The 12,189-nt window shown below is 44.0% G+C and overlaps 1 protein-coding gene and 1 non-coding gene across 3 annotated transcripts; one reads left to right on the forward strand and one right to left on the reverse strand.

Annotated features, from left to right (window-relative positions):
• Positions 1–264: 264 nt before the first annotated feature.
• On the forward strand, positions 265–350 carry TRNAR-UCU (transfer RNA arginine (anticodon UCU)). The gene is given in 2 exon segments: positions 265–301; positions 315–350. It is a non-coding gene; the product is annotated as a tRNA-Arg (tRNA).
• Positions 351–2,334: 1,984 nt separating this feature from the next.
• DNTTIP2 (deoxynucleotidyltransferase terminal interacting protein 2) lies at positions 2,335–11,775 on the reverse strand. 2 transcript variants are annotated; one of them, XM_072342691.1, is made up of 7 exons: positions 11,657–11,775; positions 9,083–10,767; positions 8,283–8,418; positions 7,521–7,616; positions 7,021–7,185; positions 5,903–6,012; positions 2,335–4,565 (listed from the first exon to the last, which is right to left on the reverse strand). In XM_072342691.1, the coding sequence occupies exons 1-7, from the start codon at positions 11,741–11,743 to the stop codon at positions 4,472–4,474; spliced, it is 2,373 nt and encodes a 790-aa protein (XP_072198792.1). In that variant the 5' UTR covers positions 11,744–11,775; the 3' UTR covers positions 2,335–4,471. The 2 variants fall into 2 exon arrangements, with proteins under 2 accessions (XP_072198792.1, XP_072198793.1); XM_072342692.1 differs by lacking the exon at positions 11,657–11,775 and adding an exon at positions 11,207–11,631.
• Between the last annotated feature and the right edge of the window lie 414 nt (positions 11,776–12,189).

A 12,189-nucleotide genomic window follows, 5' to 3' on the forward strand; every position in this document is an offset into this window, starting at 1 on the left:
CGCACAACACCGGCTGCAGTACAGCAGAGCAGTTCTGCCTCAGCCTTGCCCCGAGCTCCGTGCCAGCAGGGCCGTGGCAGCCCTGGCGGGGACAGCCGAATTAGCGCTCCCTGCTCACGTACCCATCGCTCCGGCGCGGAGCAGCCCGCACCCGATACAACCCGCACCCGATACAATCCGCACTCGGCCCCGCCGCTCCCCGCGCTGCCCGCCCGTGCCGCCGCGCGCAGGCTCCATAGGCGGTGCGCGAGGAATCCAACAGGTGGCTCCGTGGCGCAATGGATAGCGCATTGGACTTCTAGAGGGTTGAAGGGATTCAAAGGTTCCGGGTTCGAGTCCCGGCGGAGTCGAAGCTTCTCTTTTTTTTCACGCTACTTTTCCTTTCCTTCCCTTTCTCATCTAAACTTTCCACCTCGCTCCTCCGTCCCTTCCCCCACCGCCGCAGTACCCGGCTCTGCCTACCTGCCGCTTTCAGGCGGTCCCCTCCCGACGGCCTTTCCGGAGCCGCCTCCCGGCGTGCCCGACAGAGCGGAGGACGGCAGCGGGCGGAGATAGCGGCGGCGGCCGAGCGGCCGTCTCGACTCGAGTCTCCGTCGAGGAGCGACGGACCGACGCGCTTCACCGGCCGCAAACGGAGCGCGGCCGCACGCAGCCGCCCGGGCGAGCGCCGACCGCCTCCTCCCTCGTCCGTTCGCCGGCGCGTGGGCACCAACGGTCGGCGCGCGGGCACCAACGGTTATCGCCGCGCGGGCACGAGCAGCGGCCGGCCCGATGGTGCTGGGGAGCAGCGCGCAGCCGGCCTTGCATTGCTCGTGCGAACAGCGGGCATTAAAACACTACAGGAGATAAACAGCCACCGAGCAAACCGCTACAACTGCACCATCTTTAGCAAACGCCTGTGCACCGACAGACCACCTGCTGCCTTTCTAGAGCAGCTTTCAGAGCAGTCCTGCACGGCCGTCCAAGCGCTGCCCTCCCCCCGGACAGCCGCGCGCAGCCATCTATCATCGCCAAGCTGCAGCACGAGCCCGCAACGCGCAGCCAACAGAGCTGAAGCACTGAACGCTTAATTAATTAGTAATTCTGTTCTTTCTAACCTACACCACCCCCAAACAAACAGCCATTTTTGTAACGGCACGAAGATGCAGCAGCAGCAAACAAAGCTCGACTGTATCGGACTGACATAAACGTATGATTTACTTGTGGCTGATAAAAACATGCGTGGTTTGATTCATGAATATGTACACTTAGTTGAAAAGCATTAGAACGCATTTAAATCCTGCATGTGTGCCTCTGGCCCCTTTCAAACTGAAACGCACGCTATTAATAACATTAACTATTGCTGATTTACTGCATGGAACCCCATTCTGGAATGCTCCCTAGCTGCAAAATACATGCAGAAATATTCGATTTAGCCAGAGCCTACAACAAACAGCCACCACCATCTCCTACGCGAGTCCCAGACTGCAGCGACACCAGCGAGACAGCAAAGCCTTCCTCTCTGCTCAGCCACCGTCAGCAATTCAGTCACCTCAGCGCTATTCCTTTCCACTTCTCTTACTTAAGGACAGTCCCATCCAACTCACCCAGTTCCCAGCACAAAAATGGAAGGCAGAGGCTTTTACATACACACCCTTGCGTACTGGAGATGATATTTACGTGACCAGTACATGACAAAAGCCTAATAGTGTTGCATGCTGGAGGCTGGTGCATGGGGCAGCACAGGGACACGTTCTGCAAGATGCATGCAAAGGGTGCTCTGAGGAATGCTAAGGCAATATACTCACAGTCTGTCTGCATGCACTAAGAGAACCAGCTGGAATGCGACCAAGAATTGCAGCAAGCAATATAAATGGGACAGACCATTAGAAAGCTTCAGTCCTAAGGAGGCTAAGTTGATACAGGGATGTTATCCCAAAGAATGGAAAATGAAGACACGCGAGCAATGAGCACGCAGCGAAGAAAAACAGTAAGTTTTACTTCTGCATGCAGACTAAGCATGTCTACTAGTGGTACCACACCAACAAACAGCTCTGCCACCCCAGCCTAACCCCTCCAGACCCGACTGCCCCAGCTGCAGCACCGGGACAGACTGAACTAGTTGCAGCAGCAACTCCGGCTGCTCTCAGCCCGAGGGCACAGGAAACAAAGGCTCAGCCGGGGGGGGGGCGTGAAGGAGAAAGGAATTCTATCCACACAGAACATCCCAGTGACATCCAGAACAGCAGTAGTTGCATACATAGACCTATAAACATTCCAATTGCTCTTTAATCCTCAGAGAGAATCGTCAGTAACACTTTATATCAATAAAACACAAGTATTTCTGACAGCAGGTACAAGAAAATACTTGTAATTTGTAAGCAATTCATTTCTCAAAGTATGCCGATGTTTCACAATTTATTGTTAGTACTGTCAGACATCTGACCATCTGGTAAGTTTATGCAATCTTTTTTTTCCCCAGCAACTTAAAATTTGTCACTTGTAAACAAATTCAATTAAGGGTAGTCTGACGCACTATGTTCCTATACTGAACATCAGTAGCTGGGAGACAACACACCAAGGCTGTGGCAATGGCTGACAGCAAGCAGGCAACCACTGCGCACACTGGCCAGCTCAACTCACCTCTTGCTCACAGAGAACACAGGCACATGCTGGGCACAGCACATGGCACAACAGATGTTAGAACAACTGAAGGAATGGGGAGGATACAGAACAAACATCCCTCACAAGCAATGTTGAACATAAATTGTTTTAAGATCTGCAGTAAGCTACTGAGCAACAGACATGGAGCTGTTGCTTGCAGCATTAACACCAAAGCTCACTTTTCCTTGTGAAGGTCTTTCAGGGCAGCACATGGCTTTCCTGAAGTTCAGGATGCAACAAAATGACAACTACTGTGGTGGCTTGTTTTCCTTCCTCAGCGTTCAGTATTCCTTTTTCTCTCCATTTCCCAACCAGAGAACAAGACACCATAGTTGTTTTTATTGGTTTTATCATTTCCAGGTTCAAAATTGTAGCGCATTTGACTGTATTGGAATGTCTGTGTTAACTGAGTCTTGGGGCCAGGTGGTTCTGCTTCTTCCAACAGATTCACTCTGTGCACCATTTATCTCCAGGCAACTAAGGACATAGAAAAATCCACATTTCCATCTGTGTTTGGTAGTGAATTATTTACGATTAACTTCAGAGAAATACAAGAAAATCTACACAATCATGGGAAATTTTCTTTCAAACTTCAGCTGGTGATCAATATACGCCATTTCATCTCCCTCCAGCACAGACTGCTGAATGTGGAACAAACACCCACCCCCAGCTACTTACTCTGCAGAGTGAAAAACTACATTGTAAACACTGGTCAAGAACGTCCTTCTTGTGTAAAATCTGCAACCTTTGAAATTCCTTCTTCTTATAACAAAACAATAAACATTGCTGGACTTCTGATAACCTTGTCTAAGCTTGCCTCACTCGGTTCATCCAAGACAATGCAGAGATAGTTCTAGCTCTTCTAGCTTCTGCTAAGGACAGTAACTGCATTACACTAACTGAAACAGCAATATAAGAACAAGGTCATTAAAAAGCAAACAAACAGCACAACACTTAACGATCACAAGAAGTTATGAACTGACACAGAAAAGAAACTGAACTGATAGCGTCTTTAGTTCTACCAAACTCACCATATTCATTTTCCTGAAGAACTATTCCAACAGCTATCAGATCACAGGCTGCGTGCCTGGGAATGGACCCAACTGCTGAATTACTGTCACAAAAATCATTGAACAATCATATGGTAACACCTAAGCGATGTAAGACTGGATAGTATTTTTTTTTATGTACACACATTATTTATTGCATATATTTATTAATTTATTAATAAATGTTATATATTTTTATAATTCATATATATTATTTATATATGTGTATGCATGTAAGTGTAAGTGTTTATGCTGAATTCTGGGACGTTCTCAACTTCTATGTTCACAAACTCTGTACAATAAAATGAACTCTATAATTAAGCTAATGCTCAACACCCTGTTACAGATTTGGCCAGCAAATCTTCTGATAAGATGTGATAAAGTTTTCTGCGATATATAATAGGTGCCAAAGTGAATTATACACCTAACTTAAAACTAAATTTGCTAATTCATTCATGTTAAGGCTGAAAACTGATCAGGCCGTAACCCATAACGTTGGATGCTGCGCTCAGACTAAACAACATGCTTTCAAATCATCAGCTTTTAAAATAAACATTAATTTTCATCAGTCTTTCATATAAACACCATTTTAGATATCTGATTAATTTGATAAAGCTTCTACCAAATTCCTACGGCAATAAATCCCCTAACTGTCCATGTACATGACCCCTAGTCTTAACATTAAAAAAAGAATAAAAAAATCACACCATGAATCAAAGCAATCTGAGAAAAGCTTTATGACAAACAACTTGTTCCAGCTTGTTATTTTTCTTCAAGTCTTAATTGTGAAATTTCTTCTTCTTCCGATTCCTCTTCCCTGCTGCATAAGCTGCTTTTTCACTCATGATCTCCTGATACTTCCTTTTATTATATCTGAACAAAATAGACAATTTACTTTTAAGCATGGGAAATCAAAGTTCAGGAAAAGATAATACGGACACTTATGCATAGATCAAAGGATACTGACACTTGGATTACAGATAAATGCAGGTATATTTGTTTTGGACACAATCTGACTGAAGACTCACTAGTTCAGGTATTGTCACTGGGTTCTTCATGGCATACACAAATCACATTTTGGACAGCATGCTAAAAAGCTGCTACAGTTCACAGTGGGAGGATTCACCAATTTTGACAATGCAATCGAGAACAAACCCATTCCTCTCAGTGAACTTACCAACACTATTCAAGACTGGACACTGAGATGAGATTAACACTGAACAATGAACAGGATGTATGTATTGTATCTGAGCAGCTAGCTCCCCTAATAAGGGATTTTTATGTACCTATTATAATGGAGCATTGCACACCTAGCAGTGCTAACACTTGATTGCAAGAGTAAACTCACAAACACTTACACTAACACTAAAAGAGCTACTTACAGCCTTAACTAGCCATAACAGAAATTGATTATAAAATTTCAGACACATTCTTTTTTCAACACTGCTCCTAATAACCACCTTATGAATCAGAGACAAAACTAGAGTTCATTAGTAGCTATACTAACCTGCACTAAAAACGAAATTACAAGACCATTAACAGTAACCTTATTAGTCCAAATCATGTCTTATTTCCAAAAAACCATGTCATTATGGTGAAAATGAGAGCTGCACATTAACATCACCTAATAACCAACATGCAAATGGGCCAACTACGGGATCTCTTAAAAATCTGGAGGTTGGGCAGACATGAATTCAGCCACTCATACTGTGTGATTTTCATTCCTGTGACAGCTGACGTGCTCATGAAACGAAATCCCACCAACAACTTCCCCAGAATTATAGCCAGCACTTTTCTACAATTTATACTGAGAAAAATTTATCAGTCTTTAAACAAACAACAAAAACGTTGCTGCATATGCAAAAAGCATGATTCAGGTTTCTGGCATATGCCTTCATGGATGCTTAGTTTATAAGTAAACCAGAACAAGTCTGAGTGTTTACTTTTCAATGCTGACACTATTTTAAGAGCGACTGTCAATAGTGATGACCCCTGAGTTGGATCGAACCCTTTTAGGATGATAAAAAATATGATGACACGGCCCAGTTATCTCCTGCCCCTTACATCTTCTCAACTGCAGAGCTAAAACAGACTAAAATGTTGTATTTGAAATGAAAAAACAACATTTAAGCTGATTAGAAATGCTAGGAGAATTATATAGTTAAAATACACCTTTATGGTATCAGAATTACAAAACTAATTTTAAATACCTTCTAAACTCAGAATCCGCAAGCAGCTCTTCAACAATTGTTTTCTTCCTCTGTTTCTTAGGAATTCGACTATGGTAAAAGTCTATAGGAGAATCAACCACCGTTCCAACCTAGGAAATAAAACTTATAAGCATTCTTACTGTAATGGCAAGATGTGGATTAATTTTTTAGTCTTTAGTTACAATTCTAAAGACAGCCACAGAGAAGATCAAAATGATACCATTAAAAAAAAACAAACACAAAACACCAGAAAACAAAAGCAATGTTTTGCATGCAAAGTCGCTTTTCATCTCACATTTACTGCACACAGGAGAGTCTGAGCTTCAGAACTGCAGTTTTCAGCATCAGACTCCTGCATCAGTTCTTAGACTCACTAAAAACATTCAGTTCTTAACTTTCAAACACTGTCCCAAGGAGGGAACCCCTATGAGCGATGATTTTCTAGCAGTTACACAGAAGTTAACGTAGGTCTAATAAGGACTTCTGGCTACAGAGCATCCCATTTATTCTAATTGGCGTGTTACGTTCTGATGTTATTTTAATGCCCATAAACTTATACACGCAATAACATTCATTCTTCAGCAAGAAATGGAGATGCAATCAATTGTCTCAAGCATGCTAACTATTCAAACAGACATAAGTCTATTTCTACAGTTTCTGTAGTAATTTTCTTTATTTTCTTTCTTCTTGCAAGTTTCCTTTATGCAAAGCATTTCAAAGATGAAAACTACAGTAGCAGAAATTCTAGCTGATCACAAAGCTAGTTGTCTCCATTCAAACTGTATTAGCTAGGAAGAAAATAAATGCTAATTATCTATGCACTTGCTAAAAAAGCCAATACTTGAAAAGACAGAGAATCTCCAGTCACTGAAGGCTCAAAATAGGGATTAAGTCACATGTTTGTTCAGGCCTTTGAGATCAGCCAAAATAAAAACCAGCATATACACCCACACAATGGAGTTAAGCAGTTGTTAACTGCAGTGAAATACTCAAAATCCTTAATAATTTAGCTAAGGAAATTAAATCAACAAAAACAGAGACTATCTACAAAGTAGGTTGAGATTAACAGTTCAAAATGGCAGAAAGTAGGACAATGCCTTCTCTTGCTTCTTCCTTACCTGGAAGTACTTAGGCAGACCATCTCTATCATTCTTCTTATAAAAATGCTTGGGGTCCAAAGAAGCTCTCATCTTCAACACCTTAAGATCATTTTTCAGTTCACTTGTGATTTCTGGGGCTTTCATACCAAACCAGCCATCACCTGTTGTCTTCTCTCGCTCTGCCTACCAAGATAAAGTTGCATTGAGTTACCAGACAGGATACAGTTGGGATCTCCCCCACTTCTACCTCCAAAGGATTTATGAAGCACTTAAAACTTAACTGTGTAGCTTTAAAAATATTTTATGAGTCTTTTAACAAGAACACATTTTACTGCCCTTCACTGCCCTGATTACTAAAAGGCTGAAAGGATGGCTATAAATAGCATGGCTCAAGGAATAAACCACTGTAGTTTATCACTCCATTTCCTCCAAGCTCTGTACACACGCACAGTCCCAGTGAGGGAGTTTCTATTGAAAACCTTCTTCTGCCATCTGAGGCATTATAGCTCTTTACTTACTCTGCGCTGTTTCTTTAGCTGGTGAAGCGACTCCCTGAAGGGTGGCACACATTCCTTTCTTTCAAAATCCGGAGTTATTATACTCTTCTGCAAGAGCTGTAAGAGTTAATTTTTAAACATCAGTCAGAGCTATCAGCTTTAGCATTCACCTGCATTTACAGAGCCTACCAAACGAATGATGCAGAATCTACGCAATCGTTGTAATTAAAATACTTCCATCCAAATTCCTTCCTTAATTTCCACCAAAAGAAGCACAGACCTTCAAAACATACAGGCAGAGCAGAACCCTGGCCAGTAACAGCTAATTCTGGAAGAAGCAAGACAGCAAATGCTCCAGAATAAAGGCTACTATCAATAAGTCTAAGAAAACAGCCCCAATGAAAATAATGGACTTTCTTTATCTCAAAGGGTGTTTTGAAATAAAACTACTATCTCATACTAGGCATGGTGCAAACCTGCATTCGCTGAAATTCACTCTTGCTATGAACTACAGATCTCATTAGCAGACCTTCAGTCTGTACCATTAGGCAGAACTGTATGCACCATCAACTTCTTTTTATTTTACAAGGCAATATTCATATAGAAGCTGGCTTTCAGTTTCTGAAGTGTCACACGTACTTGAACTCTAACCATTGAAACCCATTGTAAATACATGTTAGCCAAAAAAAGTAGTTGTTCAAGGCAGAAAATGAGATACTTCTTTAAAATAACACCTCTGTATTATTGTAGTCATAGATGGCTGCAAAACTGTAAACACATTACCTGGTCCTTCTTTTTTTCTTTCAGTTGCTTAATTACACTTGAACTGGGTTTCTGTTTTTTTCCATCAAAGCTAATATACAGACCTCCAAGCTTCCTGATATTCAAACCAGGGTCTATGCTGCTGGAAAGATGCAAACTAAAAAGGGAAACAGTAAATGATTAGAGTATTGTACCAAATCTTATAATGCCCTATGAGAGGAATAAACAGAAATAAATATTTTTCATCTTTTTCCAACTTATGTTCAGTGCTGCAGAGACTTTTAAGTCCCAGTATCTAGAAGAAATACACAATTAAGCTGTGACAAGTTCACTCATGCCATTATATAGAGTGAGGGTTGGATAAAAAGCAACCCCTGTGGGTTCACTTCCACAGATCTTTCACATTAACTCCAATGCTCTATTCTATCTTAGATATGTCTATCCCTCTATGCAATTCAGGTCTTAGTTTGCCTAACCATGCCAAAATAACTTATAACCAGTGTCCTTCTACATATTTAAACTGTGACCCAAATAAGCATTTCAGTCAGTTTAAAACAGTTTCACACTTCATTTTTAAGGTGAATGCATACAAGGCCTCAAGATGCCTAAATATTTCAGATATTTCTGTTCTGCTACGTGTAAAACTGAAAAAAAACAAGTGAATTACAATTCTACTTGGTAATCAGAACAACTCAACTTTTCACATCTGTGATGACACTACTCCCTTCTACTCCGTGTTGTTTAGTGTGTAATATGCATACCGTACACATATATCTAACGCTATGCGTGTATTTTGTAGTTAATCCTGGAAAGATACTTACACATCAATTTTATTTTTCAACAAATCATCATCTTCATCCTTTTCATCTTCATCTATTAGCTCCTCTTCAGCCTCTTCTACATCTGAGGATTCTTTAACTTTTTCAGTCCCTTCATGCTTACTTTCAACATCACTACCTTGGTCTACCCGATCTAGATAATACTTGTGGCTGGAGCCCATCCCAGGCTCAGTATCAATTACAAAAAGCCCTTCAACATGCAGTGAATTCTTTTCTAAAGATTTGTTCATAGAAGGAGTTTTCTCATCTACCTCTGTGTCACTCAGATTCTCTTCTGCCGCATCACTGTTCTCAGATTCACTGCTTCCATCTTTGCTCAGAAACAATGCGAAGGAATCATTTTCTCCACTGGATCTTTTGCTGCTGCAGGATACAAATTCAGCGCGTTCTCTTGTTTGGTCTTCACTGCTGCCTACACTGACTCCAACCATTCTACAGCTACTAATTATGCTATCAGTCATTTGTGCAACGGACACATCCTTCCCCGAGCTGCTCACTGCACCAGACCGTGCACCCTTTCTTAATTCACAGGCACGGGTGGAAGGCCGCTGTACAGCTGCCCCAGCATCTACCCTTCTGTTTCCTGGAACTGCTTCATTTTCATTTGGTGTTATTTCACCTGAGGATTCTAAAAACGGTTTGGAACTCATGCAGTCAATCAAACAAACATCCATACTCTTTAATGTCACCTCCCCTGGTGCTTTACTGTGCTCTTCTTGCATCTGGCCACTTTCTTCCTCTGAATCATCTACTCCAACAACCTGAGTATCTGGTAATGCTTTTTTTCCTGGTGATTCAGTGGTACTTTTTTCTTCCATTTCTTTAGGACAACAGGGTGCCATTTCATTCAATAGGTCCCGTTTCACATCTTCACTTGGGATTACATTAGTAGATTTGGGAGAACATTTGCTCTTTGGTGAACCAGATCCTTTATTACACTTAGTGACAAAGGAAGCATCTTCTATGTTACATTCTGCAGCACGGCTAGAATCAGAAATTAGGTCTGACTCAGATTTAATTGTGTCCTCTATTACATTCCCCAGTTTTGAAACAATTTTGGTTACTTGCTCAGCATGCTGAGTATTTTCTGCTTGCAGTTTCATTCGCATGCTCCTAGTAGTTCGTTTGGTAGTCATGGATGGCTCCACATCAGAGACATCTTCACTCTGGGCTTCGCACTTCTTGCTTTGCCTGTTTCTTTTAGTTTTGGTAACATTTGACATCTGGACATCAGAAACGGCAGAGGAGCAAGATTCAGCTTCAGAGACGTCATCTTCATCCACGGTCCTGCTTAACTCGTTTAGAAAAGCAGTCCTGTCATGTCTTTTTTTAGCAGGAGAAGCTGGTTGATAAGGAACTACAATTTGTCGCCTTCTTGTTACTCTTATAAACAGAGGCGTCTGAAGACCAGACACAGTAGAGCAGTTTGATTCTGCCTCTGACACATCCCCATCAGCCTGTGCATCGATGGATGATTGCGCTGAATGAACAGCTGTATTCTCATTTCTACTAATTTGCATCCCTGTGCTATCACTGACATCTGGTTTTGTTCCTGCATGGTCGACCTCTTCCAGCTGAGATTCCTGAATTACATCAGGGTTACAAGCTGCTTTACTCCTTGTGGACATCCTTGTAGATGCCAAAGTACCAATTTCATCGGATGCTGCCTACAAGAAGAAAACAACATTTGGAATTAAAGGATAAGATAATCACTTAAAAGACATACTGTACAAATCGCTGACAATCGTACACAAACCTTATCAGGCTGATAAGGTGCTACAGATCTCCAAGGACCCCTACCTATGTGAAAGAAGCATTACTATATCATCCCTTACTTGTTTATTGTCTCTTGACGAAAACAGCAGAATAAAGAAAGCTGTAACATCCAGAAACATAAATCGGTACGTTGCCTCATTCCACAGAGTTCTGGCAAGCTGCCATGGGAAGCAGGACCAGAAGGTGACATTCTGAAACACGCACGGATTTGCTCAACTATGAAACGTGCCAGCCCGGCCGCAGGAAGGGCAGGCCCTGAAAAGCTCGTGCCCAGGTCTGCAGTAATAGGGGCAGATCTCCACTGCAATTACAATGCCTGCAATTGCATACCTTGCTTCTCTAGTGCTTGGCAGTGACCCGGCAAAGCGGATCAAAATGGTGGAAACACTTCCTCTTCCGCAGAAAATGCATTTTCGGATTCATAGCAGAATGATGCCGGATCAACATAAAACAAGCCACCTAAACGGTCCGTATTTGCACGACCAGTTGCACACCTTGCGAAAAGGCCGCAGAACAGCGCTAACACAACCGCCGTACAAGGAAAGAAGCAGCCAACCGAAGGCCGCTCTCACCTCCAACCCGAGCCGCTACGCGGCCGATCGGCGCACGAAGAGCTCGGGCGGCCTCGTGCCAGGCCCCGCGTCCGTGCCGCGCAGCTCCCGCCCGCTGCGGATCCCCACGGCGACACGCGGAGGGGAAGATGGCCGCCGCATCCCCGCGCCGGCACCCCGCGCTGCACGCAGCCGCCTGCGGCCCGCCCGCTCCCAGCCCCCCCCTCACCTCCGTCGCTCCGCCGGGCCCACCGCCCCTGGCTGCCGCCGCCGCCCTCGGCTCCCGCCGCCGCGCCACCCGCCTGGTGGCCACCATGGTACACGCCGCGCCGCCGCCCGCCCCTTCCGCCCTTCCTTCCGGCGGCGCTCCGCGGAGCGGCGCTCCCAGCAGCCGGCGGGCCGCGACCGAGTTCCGGCCCCAGCGCGGAAAGGCGGCCGGGAGTCAGAGCCGACAGGGATAGGGGCGGCGATGCGCGCGGCCCCCTCTCCGCCGCAAGGCACGACACAACCCTTCGGGCGTCCCGTGCTTCCACATTCACATCCCATTCATTTTAATGGCTGTTCCAAGAAGGCCGTCCCCGAGAACCAAGTCTGGCGTGAAAGCAGAGAAGGGGGGGTGAGGAACGTGAGCTACGACGCTTCTTCAATAGCGACAATGCCCTTTTGTTGCTGTTGTCTTCCCCCTCCCCGTATGACAGCGCGCAGCAGGCACCGCGCTCGGGGCGATATCCGCCATTCTACAGCGAGAGCTCAGGTTAAAAC

The sequence above is a fragment of the Excalfactoria chinensis genome, chromosome 8 (assembly GCF_039878825.1).
Source record: "Excalfactoria chinensis isolate bCotChi1 chromosome 8, bCotChi1.hap2, whole genome shotgun sequence".
Lineage (NCBI taxonomy): Eukaryota > Metazoa > Chordata > Aves > Galliformes > Phasianidae > Excalfactoria > Excalfactoria chinensis.

Coding starts and splice junctions, on each gene's coding strand:
- DNTTIP2 (XM_072342691.1), bottom strand. CDS start 11,743: ATGGTGGCCACCAGGCGGGTGGCGCGGCGGCGGGAGCCGAGGGCGGCG. Junction 6,013..7,020: donor GTCTGCCTAAGTACTTCCAG/GTAAGGAAGAAG, acceptor TTTATTTCCTAG/GTTGGAACGGTGGTTGATTC. Junction 4,566..5,902: donor GCGGATTCTGAGTTTAGAAG/GTATTTAAAATT, acceptor TATTTTGTTCAG/ATATAATAAAAGGAAGTATC.